Consider the following 22,344-nt stretch of genomic DNA (forward strand, 5'->3'; position numbering starts at 1 on the left):
CGCAATCATCAGATCGCTCAGTGACGTGTGAATCACGGCCCAGCAAGCCGGAAACTCGCCAGCGGCCTGTTAATAGCGTGCTGTTTAACCAGGGCAAGACTGGAGAGAGGGCCAGTCCTCCTGTGGGTGAGAGAGAGAGCAGGTCAGGCCGTGGCCAGGCACACGCTCTCAAGGTTTTACCGTTTTTCCTGCACTCGCAGGGCTGCAGCATGAACACACCCCTACAGGCAGCTCGTCTGCATCGAATCCCACTCAGCATGCACCGTCCTCCAGATCTGGACCGGTGTGACTCCGCCCCATCCACAAAATGAAACCAAAGTGACAACAATCCAGCTACAGCCACCTGTGTCACCATCAGCATGTCAGTTAAAGAGGCCACACCCCCTAATTGTGCAAACTTGTGCACTTACAGAACCCCCACCCCCCTGCCGTTGTGAAGGGGGAAATTATGTATAGATATCAGAACAGCCTGTGTATCAGGCTGAAAACATGTTTATTTTAACATGGGACTCTATGGGACTGACTCACTGTTGCCTCTGCTGGATGCTAGAGGAACTGCAGTGGTTGGTGGTTTAAAGCTAACCTCATTTTTCAGTTCTGAAATTCAAAATCCAAATTCAATAATCAGGCCCCATCTTATCTTAGTGACTTTATAGTACCATATCACCCCATTAGAGCACTTCGCTCTCACACTGCAGGCTTACTTGTTGTTCCTAGAGTATTTAAAAGTAGAATGGGAGCCTTCAGTTTTCAGGCCCCTCTTGTGTGGAACCAGCTTCCAGTTGGGATTCAGGAGACAGACACAGTGTCTCGTCAGTCAAACGGACAGCACAGTGACTAAAGTTTATTTGCATCAGCGTAGTTTTCTGTGACATGCGCTCAGCATCCCCGTGTACGACGGGCCAAATGACAGAGTTTAGCTTTAACCACTTTTGGTTCCTGAGACTATTTTGGAAATATGAGCTGCAGTAAATTTTCAGAAGTGACATTTACTTTCAGGACTGGATCCAGCAACACTGAGGGATTCTTATTTGATCCCATTCACAGGAAGCTGGCCGTCTCCAGCAGTGGAAGTATTGGATGCAGTATTGCAGTTCTCCTTCGTACATCAGCACAACATGAGTATTATTCTGAAAATCCGACTATAAAGAAAGCACTTCCACTCTGCTAACAACGTCCATGTATCAGAAACCAGCCGTTCCCTCTGCCCTCTCCTCCGACCAGCCGAGCCGGGAAACCTTCCTCACCCCAGTCCTCGAATACATTCAACGAGACCAGCTGATCCTTCAGAATGATCAGCTCACGCCGCGGCCAGCCTGCACTCGTGACCTGCGGGCAGCTCTCGGCCCCACAGGTCTGATGAGCAGCTTCAAGGTTGTGAATACTGGACAAAGTGCTGGATTTGTGCAGAGCACTCTCCATTTTCCTCACGCTTGCTGGTGTCCAGATGTAAACAGTAACGGTTGCATTGGCGGTTGGGGGGGATGGACGTGGCTCATGATTGTGTAAAGCACCTTTAGATGACTGCTGCTGCGATTGGTGCTGTATGACAGGTGGTGACAGCATGAAAACTGAACATACTGTAGGATGAAGATGGCGAACCACAGACCGCTGCATTAAAACGGCAGAAAAAGCTTGTTCACGTGGGACAGAGTCGGTGGCTCCAATTTTCGGCCTCGACAGACGGCCGCAGACCTGGGTGGTGTTCCGGTGGCTTCGCCCGTTTGTGCCAAAAAGCAGCACGTGCACCGAAGGTTTGTTCATTAGGATTTTATTTTTGGAGGCAAATCAATGAATATATGTACTTTATACAGTATATGAGGAGCACATCTCTACAGTTTCATAATGTAAACAATCTCTGAAGAGAAATGTATTCAGTTTAAAAGGAAGCCATAATCTTCTGTTTTAAACTATTTACATGAATTAAAATATAATTTATAACATCAGATACTCCGCTTCTATGAAACTAGATTTTAACAATTCAAAAATACTGAAATGCCTTTGTCTCCACATTCTGCAGACATATGAATTCACACAAAACCAAAGACGTCCAAACTAAGTGGCATATAAATAAAAAAGACGCGAAATAAAACCAACATATGTAAAAATATAAAATCTCACTAGCAGTATTTACCTTTTTGTCTTTTACCAAAAACTAAGTTAAAAAAGAAAAAATAAGAATTTGTGAATCTGATAGTCATTAGATGTAAATAGACAGGAAATCAATAGAAATGAGAAACGATGAAACGCGTATGCCCTTTGTCGAGTTTCCAAACTCACATTTAGGAGATAGAGACGCGTCGATGCTGGGCTCCATTCTCAAACCAAAAACCCGACAAGACGTGAAACGAGTCGTGGGCGGACACGTTTTTTTTTTTTTTAAATGGCCACGGCATCGCCAACGTAGAAAACCCAAGACGTCACGTGTTTTTCCACGGGCTGCGAGCCGAGCTCTTTATTACTGAAGACTTTTTAAAATTTTTTTGGTTAACCTGCCTAACAAATGATTTTCTTGCCATTTCCCATTTTTCTGAAAGGAAGGGTGGAAAGAAAGGTATTGCATTGTGACGAGGGTATTCCCTTTGGAAGGTTTTTTTTTTTCTAAATTATTTGGATTTGCTGCCTGCTGACCTAGGACCTAGACCAGGCAGACAGCACTTTTATATATATCTATATATGCTGAAATGTGTTCTCAAAACACTCAGGAGAATGATCAACATCAAAGTTTTCTATAAGAAAGTATATAATCATCTAGATATCTACACAAACACACAAATATATATTCATATATATGTATATATTTTTTTATAATATGGCTATTGAAAAAAGTTGTAATTACGTCAGTAATTATTTAATAATAAACCACGTTGGATTGGAAAGGAGGTTAAACAGTAATAATAAAAGCTAGTGGTTCCCCCGGCTGGTTTTTAAGGCTTGCCGTTTGGAGACGGGGGTAGCTGATGTCGTTCACCTGGAGGACTGACTGCAGAAACCCCACTCGGTCTCAGATTTTCAAATTAAAAGCAGGGCGGAAACCTCATCCAGAAAACTCCGCCCACATACCTGCGCCTCTGCGGGGGAGGGGGGGGATTTCTGCATCGCCTGAAGATATTTAACGGGGTCAAACCGGCGACAGCTTCCTTTTGCTTCCCCCCTCTCACATCCCGTGTTCCGGTTGCGGTGTGGATCAGCTGCTGCTGTTACACGACAGAAATTCCTTCCCATTGGCTCTTTGATGGGAAACGCCGTTTCACCATTTGGGACAATTTTGTGCAAGAGTAAATTCGGACGGCCGTTCACGACGCACCGCTTTCCTCCCGCCGCGGTCTGCGCACAGAACAGCCTGCAGTACGCCTCAGCATCACCCACACGCATTATTTCCTCAGGATGTGAGGAAGGCTGTAATCAGAAGATTATTATGTATTGCATCTTAAATTGCTTTTTCAGAAAACTGAAGATAAAACGCATCGTTTCATAAACAGCAAAGAAATGGGACGTGCTAGTGTGACGGACTAAAGGGAACTACAGTGTTGGATTTCCTCCCCCACCCAAACCAGCACCTCCCGCCTGATTCAGAATCAACAGTGACCCACCACCTTTACAAAAACACACAATACATTTTATGTTTACAATGAGGCATAGTGCTATGTACACATTATATACTCATATATTTCTTTTTAACATGTAAACCAGCACATTCTCTCACTTTTGAGTAGTATACATACTAAGCACAAATACTCATTCAGGTGTTCTTGTTCCTCCATCAGTATGTATACATTTTGGACATCAGTGAGCCTTGGGGGGTGCGGCCCCCTGGGACACTTTGCTTGCTGTTATTTTAGTTTGAAACACTGAATAAGGCGCCTTTGTACTTAGTGTGCGTTCCTAATAAAGTCAGACGAGAATCAAGTGATGTAAACATTCAATTTTTTGTGTGTTACCAACGAGTCGATTAGATAGAGAAAGGAAGAGGAAAGGGAAAGAAGTGGGAGGAGTCTGAGAAAGACCCGGAACCCTCAAACCCAAAGACAGAGAGAGGGAGGGAGGGAGAGAGAGAGAGAGGGAGTCGGGCCGGGAGCGAGGATGAGCAGGAGATCAGGATTGGGCGCGTTCCCGAGGAAGAATGAGGGGAAGACGGGTAACCTGACCTGCTCCGCCCCCCTGGCCCGGCCCGGGTTAGGGTTAGCATCAGTAGTGTCCAACTCAAACACGAGACGAAGACGAAACACTCAGCTACACGAGGACACGGTCGAGACTCGAAGAAACAGACACGCCGAGGACCGCCTCAAGGCGGGCCCCGGATACAGAGAGTAGCCCCCCACCGGGGCTAATAGTGGTAGGAGTCGCAGTATTAAAAAAACCCCACCCACACTGCCCATCAGCAGAGAAAAGCCCCACACCGAGAACACCGAGCAAAAAAACCAGTGACAGACACTTATAAAAGAGGAGGGAGAGAGCGTATACAGACAAAGGGCGGGGGCAGATGGATGTGAGGTAGAGATGCTCATCTGAAACAGACGGGAAACCCCCGCTCTGTTCCTTCCCTTTCGGCCGGCCCCTCGCTCGTCCCCGGGCCGTATCGTGCCACCTCGCCGGCAGCTGTGGAGGCTCTCTCCCTTTGACGGCGTGCTGCTGCTGCTAGCTGCGCCGGGAATGTAAATCGGCTGCAAGCGGACGATTGCTAAGGCCGGAGCGGCTCACGCAGCCTGGCCGGTGTACCCTCTTAAAGCACCGGAGAGCTCCACAATCTTTGGGCGAGCAGAAACGGGGAAAACGCCACGATTACATTCAGGTCCTTGAATACATTCCACAAGACCAGCCGATCCTTCTGCGTGCTGTCGAGGGCAACGCTCGTGCCGCGGCTGGCCCGCACACGTGACCCGCCGGCAACTCTCGGCCCCAGGGGGCTGATGAGCAGCATCAAGGGGTGAATACTGGACAAAGTGCTGGATTTGTACAGAGCGCTCTCCATTTTCCTCACGCTTGCTGCTGTCCAGATGTAAACAGTAACGGTTGCATTGGCGGTTGGGGGGGATGGATGTGGCTCCCATCAGGGAGACAGGAGGCTCTGAGATCTGGGAAAAGTGTTTCCAACATTCGTCCTGGTTCTGATGGATGTGGGCAAACTAATCTGTACCTACGCCTCCATCTCAGGCCACATCTCTAGGCGTCACGTTCCAGTAAACTCACATCTTATTTCAGTGCGTGTGAACGAGTGCGGGAACACTTTTCCCAAATCCCGAAAGCCTTCGTGTGTGAATCAGCAGCAGCAGCAGCCGTAACGTCAGCATGGCAGAGATCGGAGGGAGGGACAGCAGAGACAGGTGCGTCCTTACAGTGCATAGATCAAATCAAGGAAGCACTACAATTACAAAAAGGAAAAAACATGATTTTTTTTCTTCATATTAGATTTGTAAACTTTCTCAGTCATAAAATGATTACATTAAATGTTTTCTTATATTCTTTGTCCATAACACACACACAGTAATTTTAAAATTAATAATATCCAGAATTTGTCGCTGAAACAAAGCAGGTTCTTTTTTGGGGTTATGCGACCGCACAAGCAAACGCAGCTCGTAGAGTCGCCTGTCGTGACCTCAGAGGGGATTTTCTCTCTTTTTTTACAAAACAAACAGAACGACGAACACATGGGGACACACACCACGACAACCAACGCCACGCAGGGATAGCAAGGATCTGCTACGGGGTCTCTCACGCCCGCTCGTCCACGGTGAGCCGACGGCATCCCGGTGCAGACAGGAAAGCAGCACAGAAGCGATCTCTCTGAAGTGACTCTGCGCCGCTCCGCGGTCCCAGCGGCACCTCGTTTATGAGCAGTGTCCTCCGGTGAAAGAACTTAAAAAAACGAGGTCCTCGTGGTTTATTCCAACAGTAAAAATGTAAACATTTTGCGAGGTCATCTTGCGTGGAGGAACCGGGAGTCAGTCTGAGGGCAGAGCCGCGTCGCTGCAGGGCTGATGCTCTTTACTAAGGCTGGCCAGACGGTGGACCTCTTCTGTCAGCGGTGCAGGGACTTTTGGGCCTCCTTCAGCAAAGTGTCAAAGTCCATTGCATCGTACTTGCTCTTGACTGGGCCGGGACCGGCTTCATCTGAAACAGACAGAGCAAAGCTTCAGGTCAGGCGTGCTGCTGGGAAACAAACCACAGCTGGGTGAGCGCCCCGCCTCTACAGGCGGAGAATGCTCTGTGGTAGCTGAAGCGCTCTTCCTCTGCTGCACTAATGACTGACACACCTGTCCAGGTTACTGAGTGCACCTGTGAGTGCTGCTGTGTGCGTTCATTACCGAGGTCTATGTAGCGCTTCCTCGTCAGCCTCCGCGGGCTCGCCGGTCCGTTCTGGAAAACAGCTTCCCGCTCTCTCCAGTGCTTCTGAACGCCCGACGAGCGGATCTTTATCACCCCACAGCGCTCCCTACAGGCCAGCAGAGGACAGGCGGTGCATTAGCTTACTGATGCTTTAAGGCGTGGTGCAGACACAGAAAGCTCATCGGTGACATCCTGGATACAATGAAGCAGTGACTTCACCTCTGACCCCGAAACGAGACTATTACATCATCACCACCAAATGTTTGGGTTTGTCTGCAACAACAGGAGCGGGCGCCATCATGAAATTCAACTTTCAAAGTCAAATTTAATGAGCCCCTCAGGTAGTGACCCTCTCTGACTTTTAGGGGCCGTGGCCAATCACGGGACAGACTACACGACAGGGAGGTGGCCCACACACACACACACACACACACACACACACACACACACACTTACTCGTTGCAGATGATGACTTTGCAGTCCTCTGCTTTGCCGAAAACCTGGAAGCGTTTCCTCAGCATGTTCTGGGTCACGCTGCTCGGCAGGTTGTGGATGTAAAACACCTGGCAGTTGTCCTGGCAACAGGGAAACCATGGCAACAGTGAGGACAAAGGACAATACAGAATACTGAAAGATGTGAGAACTAAAGCGAGGGAGGCCGAGCGCAGAGCCGCTCTCAGGTACGCAGAGGCACACCTGACCGTGGCTACTTCAGCGCTCAGGCTCTGGAATGACGAACGTACCTCGTCAGGATTGGCTTTGATCCTCTGCGTGTCGTCAGGACAAATCTCCGAGTTCTCACTGAAAGAGGGGGGGTAGAATGTGAGATTAGGATGGATACAAGGTGAAACTGAAAGACACGAGCAGGTAACAGGTGACTGCGGCAAAAAAAAAAAAAAAACCCCTATGTTCCAGAAATAATGACCTCTGATCTCTGACAATGTAAGACTCAATGTAAGAGCCCCCCCCCGAAGTGTCCATCTTACCTGGAGTCTGTCTTGCTGGAGGGGGAGTCGGGGCACAGGTGGGGGATGGGCGAGGGCGAGCGAGATGCGGCCGAGCCCTCAGCCTCTTCTTCAGAAGCTGGCGGCGTGGCGGCGTCTGACTGGCGGTCTGACAGAGGTGACGATGACAAGGTCAGCTGCTCCCGCGGCTCTGCAGCCTCCGGGTGCACCAGCCCGTCTTCGCTCTCCTTCCCTTCCCGCTCCTCCTCGACCACTCTGGGAGTTGGAGCGCCGACTCTCTCGCTCCCTGCTCGTCCCTGCAACATGGTGCCGAAGATGGCAGCGCTACGCTTGTGGCTCTCGCCGAGGCTCAGCAGACAATAGTCGTGGTCGCCGAAGCCGTGGTGGGCGTCGGCCTCGCCGGCCTGGCCCATGCGCCTGAGCTGAGCGTATAGCTCTGTCTGCTCTGGCAGCTTCCGCTGGTGGTGAGCCCGGCTCGCCCAGGACGAGGTCTTTGTGGCAGCGCTGCTGTTTGAAGCTGGGTGGATGGGCTCGCCTCCACCGCTGCCACCTTTTCCTCCATCTGCCGGCTTGAACAGCTCGTCTTCCACAGGCTTGTGAGGCGGGGTCGTGGGAGGGGTGAGACCTGAGTGGGGACGACAAAGGCTTGAGTACATGAGCGACAAACAGCATGTGCAGCTATGATGTCATCACGTGGGGCCCCAGCAGAAAGAGGCTTACCCGCCGTTCCGCACAGGTCCACGCTGAGTGTCTGCTCGAAGGCCTTGGTGCTGTACTGGGACTCCCTGCCGGATCAAAGCAGAGGACACGTTAGAGCCCAGAACACAACCATCGTTCAATAATGTTGAAAAAGTACTCTGTCTGCCCAAATTAAATTCTGATAAACCAGCCAGGGTCCTGATGAATCTGGGTCTGGCTTATAAGTTCAGAAATGGTTCCATGGATGGTGCTGAAGTCTTTTATCCTGAAATCTCATCAGACCCACAGGTGAGCAGCCTGAATGTGAGGGTTCTTCTTGTTTTGGTTACCTTATGCTAGAACTCCTGCGTCTTTTATACCGAAGTAAAAGTGAGTTCAACTGGTGAGAGACCGTTTCATTGCAGGGTAAGTGATGTCACTGCGTTCCTGCACGAAGCCTTAAATTTAGTGTCAGCCCAAACAGTGTGCACACTGACAAACTGCCAACCATTCAATTTTTTATAATTAAGACCATTAAGCAAATACCCAAACAGGATGAAACGAATGAATGCAGGTTTTTATGATTTCCAGGTGATTAACAGTCATTTGCATGTTTACAGGCTTTAGATTAGCACAGCTGAAACAATCCTCTCAGCATCATAATCTGAAGTATGTTCAGCGTGGACCGCCTGCTGCGTCACCTCTGCACTGCTGTCAGCTCAACATCAGTAAACCTAAAGTGAAGCTTCAGGCCTAAATAACTGAGGCACACCTGCCTGGTGAAACCTACAGGTACTCTGAGCTGTGGATACTCACCCTGCAGACTTTGTGTTGAGAGGCAGACACAGGCAGGCTGGCTTTTCTGCAACCACAACAAAAATCCTCTCACTGCCATGTACAAACTCATCAGCATGTAGGTCAGTATTGCTGTGACGAGGTCACACTCGCAGACCCCGCCTTCATGAACGAAGGAGGACGTGCGTGACGTACCGTGGCAGCAGGGGTCGCTCAGCTCACTGGACGTTAGCTTTCCTGGCAGCGTCTCCATCGCGCTTTCCCCTCCAGCTTGGGTGGGCGGCCGTGTAAACCCCGCCCGTCCCTCCTTCCCGTCTTCTTCCCTGGCCCATTCAGGGCGCAACCTCTTGGCGAAGCGGCTTGGAAACGATGCCAGCCGCCGTGAGCGACGAACTGAGAAGGAGCCGCTGCAGTCTGCAGTCTCCTCCAGGCTTCGTGGTGGCTCAGAGGAGTGGCTTCTCCTCTCAGGGGTCTCAAGGTCTGGCTTGGGGTTGGCGGGGCCTGAGGGAGCGGGTTCTCCCGTTCGGTTGGGGCTGCGGGAGTAGGGTGGGCGGTGCAGTCTGTAAGGCTTGCTCACATCAAAAGAGCTGCTCTGCTGCAAGAGCGTGCGGAGAAGGGAGTCAGCCTTCATCTCCCTTCGCCGAGCGAAGGGGAGCTTCCTGGGGGCGGCGCTGGCTGACCCAGTCGAGCCCCCGCCGGTCCCGGGACCAGCCACCAGTATCACTCTGCTGTGAGAGGTTGTGGCGGGTGAGCGGGGGGCCTCAGGTCGGGCCCGGGGCCGCGGCAGGTCACGGTCCTTACGATCCCAGCCCTGCTGCTTGCGCGAGGGCAGGCAGTAGGTGTGCATGTACCTGATCAGCTCCACCACAGACTGCAGCTCCTTCTCTGAGCTGAACTGAGGCTTCGGTGCCTCAGCGGGGGCAGCGGCCATGCCTGCCGCTCCCTCCGCCTCACTGCTGGAGGACTCCTCCTCCTCTTCTTCCTCCTCAGACTCACTGTCCTCGTCCTCCTCTTCCTCGTCATCCTCCTCCGTGTCAGGAGCTGCGGTGTCCTCTGTGGTGGTGAGGTGGCGGTGAAGCTCTGTGCACAGACGCCCAGCGGGACGCACCGCCCGGGGCTTCCTCTCCTGAGGGACATCACTCTGAAGATGGAGACAAACAAGCAGTGAGAACAGAAAGTGCTCTGCATACAGGAAAAAAAACATGGCGGTGGGGGCGTGTCTACCAACAACCTGCAAAAAGCACTGCCCAAATGAGCACCACAGTCTACCAAGAGCATAAACCAGTGGGTGAGAAACAACGCGAGCATGTAGGAAAAAATAAGACGCGAGGGATTTATGATGATGCTCAGCTCTGTGTGTGCACTGCTGAGCAAAAACAGCTCGGCTCACTGTAAAAATGTACTATAACGTGACTTTATTATGTATACCTGGCAACGATCCTCGCTCTGATGCCAAACAAACATAAAATAATTGTAAAAATGGATCAATTTCTGATTTTCCGACACAGTGGATGTTGTTTCCCTCTGCAGGAGGCCGTATCAGTGCCATAAATGATTTTGAAGCCAAACTACGTCACAATGCTACAGAGTAGCTGTAGTCTGTTGTGATTGTTCTTGTATCAGTGTAATTAGACTCAAATTCTACAACAATTCCCGGAATTGCTTTGTGTTTGCCGCCAGTGTGCTGGTAGAGGGCATGTGCAGGCGGCTCAGAGAATCTGATGGAATTTGGAAGCTGCATTGGGACGAAACAAAAACACAATCTGAAGGACAAGAAAGGAAAAGTCAAAAGGCCTTTCTGTGCAACAACTTTTTGGTCTGCAGCCCTTGTAGCACCGGTGCTGTGAGCGAACACAGTTAAGGCCTGCTATGTGGTAATGAAGGATGCAACTACAGCAGCCTGTAGTCTTCCACTACATCCTGATGTTTCAGATGAACTGTTTTATTTCATTCTGCTGTCTGCAGCTGTTCATGGGAACGAAAAATGAAGCCCCACACAACAAAGCATGGAAGCGGTTTCCTGCCCTGCACAGAGGCTCACGTTTAATGTCTGTGCTGCGTGCAGCTGTGGCTTATCCACATAACTCACTGCTGCCCTCACACAATCTGCCACAGCACAGCTACGCAGCTCTAAAGCTAAAGCCACAGCTCTGTGAACTCTGTCCAGCATCAGCAGCATCCTCTCCTCAGGAAGGCTTCTGCAAGCTTTTATTATACAGCTTAATAATCTGTAAAAACTGCTTCGTACTGTACCACTTACTACTGATGTACTACTACCTACGCAGCCACAAGTACTGCGTCGACTGGTTTTATACTCATTGTAAAAATCCAGAGGCTGGAGAATTTAGTTTTGATAATTTGTTGCTGATGACGTTGCTGTTGAAAACCTAATTCAACAAGCAGTGAACCTTTAAACAGCACGTACTGACAGGAACTGTCTCACCTTCAGCAGAGGTCTGACCGGACGAAGGCGCAAGCTTCTGTTGCAGTAGCGATGGCCGTTCACGCCCTCTTTGTGCACGTCCATGCCTGCGGGCATGTTGGGAGGCGTCATCAGCAGCTTCTTCAGCTGAGGAGGAAGAAAATCAAAAGGTGTCAGAGGTGTCTTCATGACGTAGACAAAGAGCGCCAGAGGCGGACGTACAAATGCAGTAAAAAGACAAACACGGGCCGAGGGCTCACAGAGAGATGAATGCGCCGGTTTTTAATCTACGTTCTGTCAGCTGTTAACACTTCGCTGATGGATGTTTGTACAAGAGTAACATGCAGGCCGGGTCAACATACTGTACATTTATCACTCAACTAAAGCTCACGTTCCCATTACAAACTCTTTCTTTCTATAATATCCGAGCATGACTGCTCCTTCATCCCTCCATCACACTCTTGTTACAGGCGTGAAGCCAACCTGTCCTGCATCATTCCCCAGTATTACCCTTCAGCTGAATATTAACACTAGCACCCCCAAGCCCCGCCCACTGTCCTTGTCACCCATTCAGTGCAGGTCTGAGCTTCATGTCAGCTCCATCAGCTCCTTCTGCAGAAGACGATGCAGAAAATAACATGGACTGAACCACCACTCACAACCACTAGCACTTTATATAGCCTCTGTAGAAATTATCCACATATCTCACTTATCTTAACTGCACTACTGTATAGTTCTGTGTAAATAATCATTCTGTACATACGATAATTTTTAATCCTACAACTGTTTATAACTTGCATAGTTCACATTTCTGTATAACTGTATATCTCATATTTCTGTATAGTTTTTTATTTCATATTCTGTATAGTTTTTTTCATATTTATATCCTGTCATAGCCTGTACATAGCTTGTACTCACTACAGCCTGTACATACTTATAGTTATAGAATATTCATAACATACTTCATACCGTGTACATTATAACATACCATAATAGACCCATTTCTGTAATATACTTACATATCTATATTATTGCTAATATATATTGTAATATATCTATATCACGGCTAAAGCACTTTCTGGATGGATGCAAACTGCATTTCGTTGCCCTGTACCTGTGACATATGCAATGACAAAGTTGAATTCTATTCTATTCTAAAATGCAGCTCTGCAGGAGGAGGAGGAGGACCGGAGCCATGCGGAGGATTTCCTGAAGCAGCACGTGCTGAAACAGCCAGCTGTGGTCAGCTGACAGCCTGCATGTCAGAGCAGTCACAGTAAAGTTCAGTGTGTTGCAGCGAGGTGAACGAGTCTCGGCTCTGATTTTAGTTTGAGGTTTGGTTAACGGTTTGGAGGTTGGAGAACCGTGACCCGGTTCTGTTGCTGTGGCGGTCTCTCTGAGCTCGCCAGAGTTTGTGGTGAGCTGCTGCTATAAAACTGAAAGCTGTACCAGCTGACGAGAAGCTTCCTGTGGTATGACCTCAGCTTGTTGATTATCAGCCAATTATACACAAGCAGAGCTCGCATGTGTGACCAGCTCACTGATACTGTACTACTGCAGTACTCCTGACAGCAGGGGTTGGGTCTCTCTGAATCGCTGATAGAAACTCACAGATGTTGCCGTTTCATAAAAACTCTGTTTCTGATCGGGGCCGTCACAGGTAAGCAACATTATATGAAGACCTACGCAGTAGGTCTGTGCAGAGCGTTTATTATGGCGTGATGCTGCGGCTGCCTATCTGGAGGTCAGGATTAGAAGCCGTGTCTCTGTGAGCGCCACTGCACATCATCACCAGCCCTCAGTGCTGGCTGCAAGCACAGATACTATGTGGGTCTGGGTGAGCGGGCCGGTCGCCCACATCGTTAATGGGCCACAGCGGCTCTTTGTGGCCGAGCCAACTTGGCTCTGAGCGCATGCTGATGCTCCGCTCAGAGTCCCATTGAGGGACGTGAAAGTGGCGACTGAAGGTTTGTGTCTGTTTGGACCACTGAAAGTGTCCGGGGCTCTCAAACACACAGTTTACTCTTCTTCGCTCTACTCTGGACACCTCCCACAACTTCAGTGGCCTCATCAATGGAAGCCTTGTTCTACACTGGGACACACAGGCAGGAAGAAAGAGCCGAGGGCCAATCACGTGTGAACAAACTGCAAGAGCGTGCACGAGCACCGAAGGAGGGGGACACGGTGCAGAGAAAACACATGTTAAAAGCTTCTGCACGGCTCTTTTAGCTCTGAGGAAACTGAACTTGTCACTGTTTACGGAGCTGTATACATATATGTCATGTAATTATAATCACACCACACAGACACGACTTTTAGAAGACCTTGGAAAAAAATTTAGGATTCTAGGATTTATCAGTAGAGGGCGCCGCCTCATTAAGGCCTGAACACAGTGACAGCAGTCATGTGACAGCACACAGACACACACAGAGTAAAGAGAATAATGTTGTTAGGAGGCTGCTCTGCCTGCATGGATGTCCGGCTGCTGCACCTGTGATCGAAATCTAACAAATGTTATGAGAACACCTTCACTTTTTACAGCTCATTTACGTCCAGCCAAGCTGCACGTTGTTGACCAAACTTTGTTTTATTAGACTGAAGTTAGCTGTTAAAGCTGCATGATATGAGACAGGCCGACATAAATTGTTTCTGAAGTCAAACACAGCCCTGTGCAGTGTAATAATTTAAAGCTAACGGAGCCCCGTGTGTCTCAGAGCTGCATCTGTCACAATCAAACTGCTCTGGAGTTTTCTACATGTGGACCTTTGGGATCAATATTATCAAAAGTGAACCAAAACTTCAAGAATAAACGGCGGCGACAGTCATGAAGTCTGAGCTGCCATTTCTGTGACCTTCGGGGTCTCTTACTTACAACCTGAGCTCCGGCTGACTGATGACCGCCGAAGCTTCAAGGACAAACGTGTAAGACAGCAGAGACGAAGGCACGTCGTGGCATGACTGCTCGCTATCTTTGGCCTGTTTTGCACCAAACAAAAGATTCATTGCATTTAACCGCCTGCAGCAATGCCCGACTTCCTGCCGGCACACACTCACCGTTAGCGCTCACAGGCTTGACTGCTTCTCTTTTGGCTTCCTCAAGAGCCAAACTGTCCTGATTACTGAAACATTTACCGTCATTGCAATTTCCACCAATTTGGAAGGAATGTCCTGGCCACCGGTTATTTTCCTGCTAAGGCCTCTCAGATCTGTCCCCACTACTACTAGTAAACTAGAGTACTCCAGTCATACAGTAAAACCTCTGGCTCAGTACCTCGTATTACAGTATTATTCCTAAACGTGTCATTGGTGATGTGTTCTGCATGTCGTCAAACTGAACCCTCAATCCTGGTGATGTCACTAAAACAGCTCGCAGTGGGTGCTCACACTTTACAGTGTACCTTTAAATGAACAGGGATAAGGATGATGGGGCCAGACACCATCCTTGGTGTCTGGCCCACTGGACATGATTACACCAACACTGTCGAGGCTCCACCTACATGTCTGTTAGTGTCTGTTGTTCTGTAGTCTTAGTGTTCAGATATTATTTAGGTGGGGAACAGAACGTCTCATCATTTATACGCTCCTCGACCTCCTTGTCCTTCTGTATACATACGTGAGAAGCACGAGGCATGAAAATGCACAGATTCTTATTTTTATACTGCACCGCACCGACCTCTGACCCCAGCACCGACCTCTGCAGCACAGCTGCATTCACTGTAAGGGTCCATCATTCATTTGCTGGTATAATTCTGCAGAGCAGTTCAATCCAAAAAGCCTGATTTTAGGAGACTCAATGGTGTCTTCTTTTGCTGTAAGAACATATTTTATTGTTCCATAAAGGTTATTGACCCGTTCTTATCTCATAGTCTATCATTGCATTCATTTTAGAGCCCAGCAAATGTGGACAGGCTGGTTTTATAGATGGCCTCAGCGTGTCAGTGCAAAAAGAAGTCAGAGCACGCTGGTGAACGTTTACACTGCAGGTATTCAGACATCCGCCATGACTCACGACTGCCAAACAATAGCATCTTTGTCAGCTGCCGCTAAATCAGAGCACACAAGAAAAGCCTGCGAGCACCGCGCGCTGAGGAAGCGGGTGGATTCGTGTTGACGAGAGCAACAAGACAGCATTGGAGGTAACTGCACGAGCAGTCAAATAACTTCCTGCTTCAGTTACCTCCAGGCTGAGCCCAGCAGGGGGGCTCAACAGGTTTCAGAGTTTTTGGTAAGGGGGCGACGGGCTCAGGTGCAGGCAAGGGCTGATAACAGGGGGAGGGGCAAGTGAGGAGAGAACAGGATTTGTTCCAGGAAGAGTGATTCAGGGAACAAGGAAGAGGCCCAGGGGGAGGGGGGGGCTCCAGCAGCTCTGAGTGAAAGAAGAAAAGGGACACACACACACACACACACACACACACACGCTTCAGCACAAAGACCAACACAGACCACCTCACTCATGGTCCTGAGTCTGTGTAGGTCTGCAGAATCGTCAAATCATTCAGACAACTTTAAAAGTTTCCTAAAAGTCTGAGGTCAGCAGCTCGCTGTAAGAATCTGTTGTATCGCCGTCCTCAACACGTCTCAGACTTTATTCTTTTTCAGGATTTCATCATTTATGACCAGATCTCATTCTGACACAAACCTTTACAAGGCGCTCTCTCTGAAGCAGTTCACTCTATGTGTGACTGAAATGATGCCTGGTTCCCAGAAACAGGACCCCCACACCACACACACACGCGCACACACACACAAGATGAAAGGTTATTTTGTGCTGCTCCGTTTTCCTGCAGTTAAAGGCAGACTTTGAACCTCACAGGCCGATGAGGGGAACATGAAGGTTAGTGAACGCAACACAGGCGGCGATACGAGGGAGAAAGCTGCAGGGAGAGCATGGGAAAGGAGATGCTGAGCCAGCCGGGGTGACGAGGGCTGGATAGGGTTTGAAGCTTGCATTAAAGGATCTCTGTCTGTTGGGCTGTGAGAGACTTTTGATTTGCAGACCAATGACAAAAGAGAAACAGGAGATGAATATACCAAACATAACAGAGGGAGATGTGGAAAAGTGAGGTCCAGGGACCCAGAATAGAGACAAAAGAAACAGTTCTGATGCTGCTTCACGCTGCTCTGTTATCTTACCAGAGACGGGTCCTCGGTCTCGGACCCCAGAGGCTGGCTGAAGTCCTCTGCGCTCAGAGAAAGACCATCTTCCTCTTCTTGGTTGGGCTCCTCCCCCAGGGCGGGGAACACAGAGAGTCCACCCACCTCTGCATCCACAATGCCATCCAAACTGTCGGTGAGAGCGGCGAGCAGAGCCGCGTTCTCCTCTTCTATCTGCAGGAAGAGAACATGGGCGGGATCAGGAACACAGATACAAACCTCAGAGATCCACTATTAATCCACCACACCAGATCTATCATCATCACCACATTCATATTACACCAAAGTCCTAATAGGTGGGAGTTTGAATGGATGAATGTTTGGATGGATGGATGTTTGGATGGATGGCTTTTGGATGGATGGATGTTTGGACGGATGGATGTCTTGGTTCTCAGACTGAAGGACTCTTTGGGAGCTGAATCACTCCCCAAATAATGCCCCATCCATTCTGATCACTCTTTCTTCTCGTTTGTGTCATTTATCACAATAACATCACAGGTCAGGTGACTCCACTCTGACCTTTGACCTCGTTATCTCCGTCACTATGATACGAGTTCTCTGCCGTGCTGTATGTGCACTTCTGTAATGTTTCAACATGAACATTGTCTCGTTTGGAGAAAATAATATTTATGTGTAATTTCAGTCCAAGCTCAGCTCTCTTTCCACCGCCGGCCCTCCTGTGACATCCACACAGGAGTTGTTTACTGTTGACGAGCTGCCATCTTGCTGAGAGCAGAGTCTGGTGGAGAGGCGATAGCACGGCTGGCCTACGGGAAGCCAGCGAGCTTCATTCATCTGTCTCTCTCTTTTATCATCCAGATCCATCTGTCCCCAGCTGCCAAAACTATTTATTCCTACATTTATTCTCCATCTTCAGGCCAACTCATGTCTTCTCTGCGGGAATCTACACAGTGCTACATCAGCAGAGGAAAGCCTTTGATTGGCTAAAAACAATACTTAGTTTAACAGTCACAGAAAAACAGATTCATATTTACCTGACAATCAAAATATAGATGAACTTACAGACACTTTGGCAGGTACACCTGTTAGTACTGAGTTTAATTCTTCATGGGTCAGATTCAACAAGCTGCTCAGAGATTGACATCATCATGACATCATCACACAGCTGATGCAGATGTGTCTGCTGCATCTCAAAGCTGCTCTGCAGGACTGAGATCTGTGTCTGTGGAGGCCATCTGAGTGCAGTGAACTCACGGTCATGTTCTAGAAACCAGTCTGAGATGATCAGAGCTTTGAGACGCGGAGCTTTGTTATCCTGCTAAAGACGGTGCAGTGAGGTCATAAAGGATAGGCGTCGTCAGTGGCAGCACTCAGGCAGGCTGCGGAGTTTAAACGATGGTACTGAGAGTCACACCAGCAGCAGCCTGAACACGGACACAGGTAGGATGGATTCATGCTTTAAACTCGTCAGACCAGGAAATGTTTCTCCAGCTTCTGTTGTCCAGGTTTGAGAGTCTGTGTTAGCCATAGCCTCAGTGTCCTGTTCTTACTGACAGCAGTGACACCGGTGTGGTCTTCTGCTGCTGGAGCCCATCTGCTTCAAGGTTCAGAGATGCTCTTCTGCAGACTTTGGTTGTAGCGAGTGGTTACTGGAGTTATTGCTGCCTTCCTATCAGCTCCAAGCAGTCTGTCCATCCTCCTCTGACCTCAGTGAGTCATTTCCTCCCACAGAGCTGCTGCTGGCTGGATATTTCCTCTGAGCTCAGAGATGGTTGGAGATCAGACCAACAACCATGCCACATTCTTTCTTCATCATTCTGATGCTTGGTCTGAACTTCAGCAGGTCGTCTTGCCATGTGATTGGCTGACACATGAACAGCTGAACAGATGTCCACTGAGCGTGTGTGTGCTTTTATTGCTAAAATCCTAATTCTAAATCAATTTGCTCTTTCCTTTCCTGATCTCTGCACTTTGAGGTTAAATTAAGTCAGACAAACACGATCGATAACTTCCAGCTGGGGATGAGATTGCGACACGCGACCGTAAATAAGCACCATATTGACTGATAGCAGAGGGGCAGAGACACTGGGGGGGGCTTCATGCGCCTGCTTATCACTCTATTCATTACTCGTGTTCATAAGCAAACGCTGTCTGACCATCTGCACTGCTGTATTAGTCTGATCAATACAGTATTGACTGAAATATAACAAATCAGAGGAATGGGGGGGGGGCTGTGTTTTTAAAATCTGCACATGTGCAGAGTGAGTTTGCAGAAACAGAAAAATGAGTGAACACAGACCAGAATGAGGAGGAGACAAACAGAGAGGAAAAAGTGCTATGAAACCATCAAAGAGCTCCCGATAACACAAAGGCCGGGAAGTAAAGCAGCTGCAGTGTTTGATCGAGACAAAGAACCAGAAAAACGGTGAGATTAACGCGCCCGTTTCCTCTTCGTATCTTCTCTTATTAGCCGGCTGCTGTTAGTGGATCTCAGACATGAAGAATCTCACTGCTGTAATTTCTCAGTATGAATACACCTGTGTCTGTGACACAGTCTGCGCGACTGTGTGTGTGATTGTGTCTTTGCTGTGTGTCTGTGATTGTGTCTGTGACAGTTTCTGTGCGACTGTGTCTGTGCTGTGTGTGTGCTGTGTGTCCGTGATTGTGTCTGTGATTGTGTCTATGTGACTGTGTTTGTGTGATTGTTTCTGTGATTGTGTGTGTTGTGCGTCTGTGATCTTGCGAAGTTTAGTTTCGTGTCAGCAGCAGGAAGTCAAAGAGTCGCTCAGGCGTCAGCTAATGTGGATCGAAGTAAGAATAAAACTGAGGCGCTTGGAGTGCAGACAGGGGCTGTGGGTGTTTATTTACCTGAATTCCCATAATGCTTTGCCTGTCTTCATTTAACCAATACTCTCTGTGGCACATTGCAGCATCAAAGCAATTTCCATCAGCAGACTTGCATTACACAGCAGATGATGTGGACCTAAATGCTACTTTATCTCTCTGTTATTGTCTTTTTATTCTCGAGGTGCTCTCAATTTAGCCTCCATAATGGGACTGCAAGACTTTGCAGGGACTGGAAACCTATGGACGATCAATGATCCAGGGCCGGCTCGCAGATAAAGAAAGATTAGAAGGGTATTCCTTGAATTCATCCAGGAAGGGCACCGGACACCGGAGCCTCGGGCTTTCAGCGGCCCAGCAGATGTGCTACTTGCATCATCGTGTTACACGCAGCATAACTGGGAACTACTTTCTTGGCTGAGCCCACGGAGACGCGCTGCATGTCCACATCTAAGCTCAAGGATCAGGCCAGGGCTTTGGGCGTTACACCCACTTCAGCAAAGGAAACTTTGGCTCTCTAACAACATCCTTCTGAGACCCAACTCCACGAAAGGCATGTGTGAGATTCAATTAACAGCTGAATTAATTCATAAAACAACAGCTTTGGTCAAAAGGTCTGGAAAAACAAGAAGGTGCCAAAACAAAAAGCACAGATTCAGCCTCTGTTTGGTGTGAAGTGCCGAGACAAGCCTGCAGCGCGTGGACGTGTTTGCCGGCTGATTCCAGCCTGACACCTCGTGCTCGCCTCAGTTCACTAAAATAATATCAGAGCACATATTTTGTACACTGTGCTGCTAAAGGAGTCAGCAGGGAGTATTTGGGAAGTCCTTCACACAACAGCAACTTTGTCTCAACACTAAACAAGGGACGAAGAATCATTTCCCTCTGACCACCAGCTCTTCCAAGAATAGAAAGATATTCTAATGAGCATAGGTATGAGAAAGAAAGAGGCCAAAAAAAGGAGACGTATTTTAGAGAAGAGGCGCCGAGAAGAGGACAGAAACCTCACCTCGAACAGCTCATCTGCTGTGCTGTAGTGAATAGAGGCCGGCGATGCGTCAGCCGACTGATCGTTGCACCACTGCAGCTCGCTGAGGCAGTTGACGCTGTCAAAGTCGCTGGTGTCCAGCTGGGAGAGGTCAATGTCCGAGAAGTCGGTGTCCAGACGGTCCGAACACACCTCCTCCTCCCCATACTGAGGACGGAAAAAGACAAGGAGAGGTCACGTTAGTTAAACATTGAGATCAAAGCAGCATTCCCAGGAGCCTGGATTCTTTCGGGATACAACAAAATAGCACAAGTCACAAAGATCACAGCTGGGTAAAAGTGTGTTTTTGCTCTACTTTGCCTTAAGCAGTGGATGATGCTATCTGTGCTCTCTGAAACACAAACGTGGAGATGGTTCTTCTTCCACGACTCCGATGAGTCTGAATGTTTCTGTGTGGTTGTACTGTCAGAGCTTCAGCTCCCATCAAGCCGCCCTTTCTCAAAGTGAGAGGCACTTTGGATAAAAGTCTGCACTGTAAATCACTGTTCGCTGTCAGCATCACAAGGAGCTCTCATCAGCAGCTGCTCATTAGATGTAATGAGGCTTCCACATTAGAGGAGGTTCAACACCAGGATCGCACAGACTGTGTGTCACATGTACAGTCGGCCATTGTGGACGGTCTTCATCTATCAATGCACGTCTCACTGTGGTCACAATGACACGTAATGAGCGCTGGTTTTACTGAGCTGCATGTGTACTCTGATCGAGGAAGCGGATGGTTGATATAACTTTGTTTTCTGATGTTCTTTAGTGACAAATATCTCAAAGTAGTGCGAGCTCTGCGCGTCACTCACTGCAAACACCGAAAGAGAATAAAAGGAGGCCTAGGCTCAGACACACAGCAGAGGAATGGAGATTATTTCCAGGCAGTAATCAACAACGAGGATCTCCTACGATCACATCACAGGAACCTCCACATGAACTCTTATGGACATAAAGAACCTCAGCAGGCACTCTCTGAGCTAACGAGACCTCAAGAATCATTTCCCATTACCAAATCACTCGACACCTACACGAAGCCTCTGCCTGAAGGAACCAGAGCCTTCATCCTTCATAAAGTCAGGCACTGCCAAACACCTCAGCGTTGGCCAGCCCCCCTCTGAAAAACCCCTGAAAATGTCCGTTGCCCATACAAGACGATTTCAGATCCCGCTTCCTAATCAAGAATTCCTGAAAAGGAACATGTGAAAACGGAAACTCTGTGCTCGGTTTGTGTTTTACCCTCGAGATCACGTCTCTAAACTCTGTACCATGTGGCTCACAGTCACGGCAGGCCGAGCCTCTCACACACACTGAGCCACGTCACTGCGAAGAGGAGGAAGTGTGTGTGCGCGACTCGCCTTGATGGGAAATGACTGTGTGGTCTCTGAGGGGAGGAGGAAACATTCCTTCCTTAACGTCTGCATGAAGACAACACACAGAATCAATGTCCTGTTTTATGAATGATAAGGAAACGACAACGCGCACACACACACACGCAGACTGGGTCGACCAGTTAAACGTCTTTAACTGATTCAAACAGATCAGCTTTCCTCAAACACAAAGCAGCTCCGTTTGTAATCGACTCGTCCTCTCCCGTTTGCGTCTGAGCATGGAGAACACTCTGTCCCAGCAGCAACTGTCATGTTTCTATCAGGTTTCAGCTAGCATAGCCGAGACCACTGATGTGGTGATGAAATTAACCAAATTAACACGTTCAACACGAGCAACGCTCTCTGCTCACACAATGAAAGGAACACTTTTTATTTAGAGTTCAGTTAAACTTCCGTGATATTGACTGAGTCAGTTAATCCGTTTCTGCTGCTTCATGAAATTAACAACAGGTGCATGAGTGGGACAACAAGACGACCCCCAAAGGGGGTGAAATCCTTGGATCCATCGTCAGACTATGTTACACGTTTTAATGTTATATTTAATCACATATGGCCTAAAATTGCACTCGTTCAATTTAAATGTTTTATTTGAAGCATCATCTGCACACAGAGGCTTTTCACCAGTAACAGTACGTCTGTCTCTGTGGTCAACACTTGATAAACAAACGATCACAGCAACAAAAAATACATCAAACAAGAATTCATGAGACAAAATTACTTACAAAGGTTCTCTTTTGTGCTTACAACATAAAAATTAAAAATGTGATGACCTCAAAT

The 22,344-nt window shown here is 48.5% G+C and overlaps 1 protein-coding gene across 1 annotated transcript in view; it reads right to left on the minus strand.

The window, feature by feature from the left end:
* Positions 1–1,754: 1,754 nt before the first annotated feature.
* ppargc1b (peroxisome proliferator-activated receptor gamma, coactivator 1 beta) overlaps positions 1,755–22,344 on the minus strand; it is a 51,735-nt gene continuing 31,145 nt past the window's right edge. The window contains exons 2-12 of the mRNA XM_031726001.2: positions 20,156–20,341; positions 16,321–16,515; positions 11,209–11,334; positions 8,961–9,906; positions 8,787–8,832; positions 8,013–8,077; positions 7,314–7,917; positions 7,071–7,128; positions 6,784–6,902; positions 6,306–6,433; positions 1,755–6,111 (exon numbers count right to left, since the gene is read on the minus strand). Of these exons, the coding sequence (XP_031581861.1) occupies positions 6,020–6,111; positions 6,306–6,433; positions 6,784–6,902; positions 7,071–7,128; positions 7,314–7,917; positions 8,013–8,077; positions 8,787–8,832; positions 8,961–9,906; positions 11,209–11,334; positions 16,321–16,515; positions 20,156–20,341 (2,565 nt within the window). The 3' untranslated portion in view covers positions 1,755–6,019. The remainder of the gene's footprint in view (positions 6,112–6,305; positions 6,434–6,783; positions 6,903–7,070; positions 7,129–7,313; positions 7,918–8,012; positions 8,078–8,786; positions 8,833–8,960; positions 9,907–11,208; positions 11,335–16,320; positions 16,516–20,155; positions 20,342–22,344) is intronic.

This window comes from Oreochromis aureus, linkage group 2 (assembly GCF_013358895.1).
Source record: "Oreochromis aureus strain Israel breed Guangdong linkage group 2, ZZ_aureus, whole genome shotgun sequence".
Lineage (NCBI taxonomy): Eukaryota > Metazoa > Chordata > Actinopteri > Cichliformes > Cichlidae > Oreochromis > Oreochromis aureus.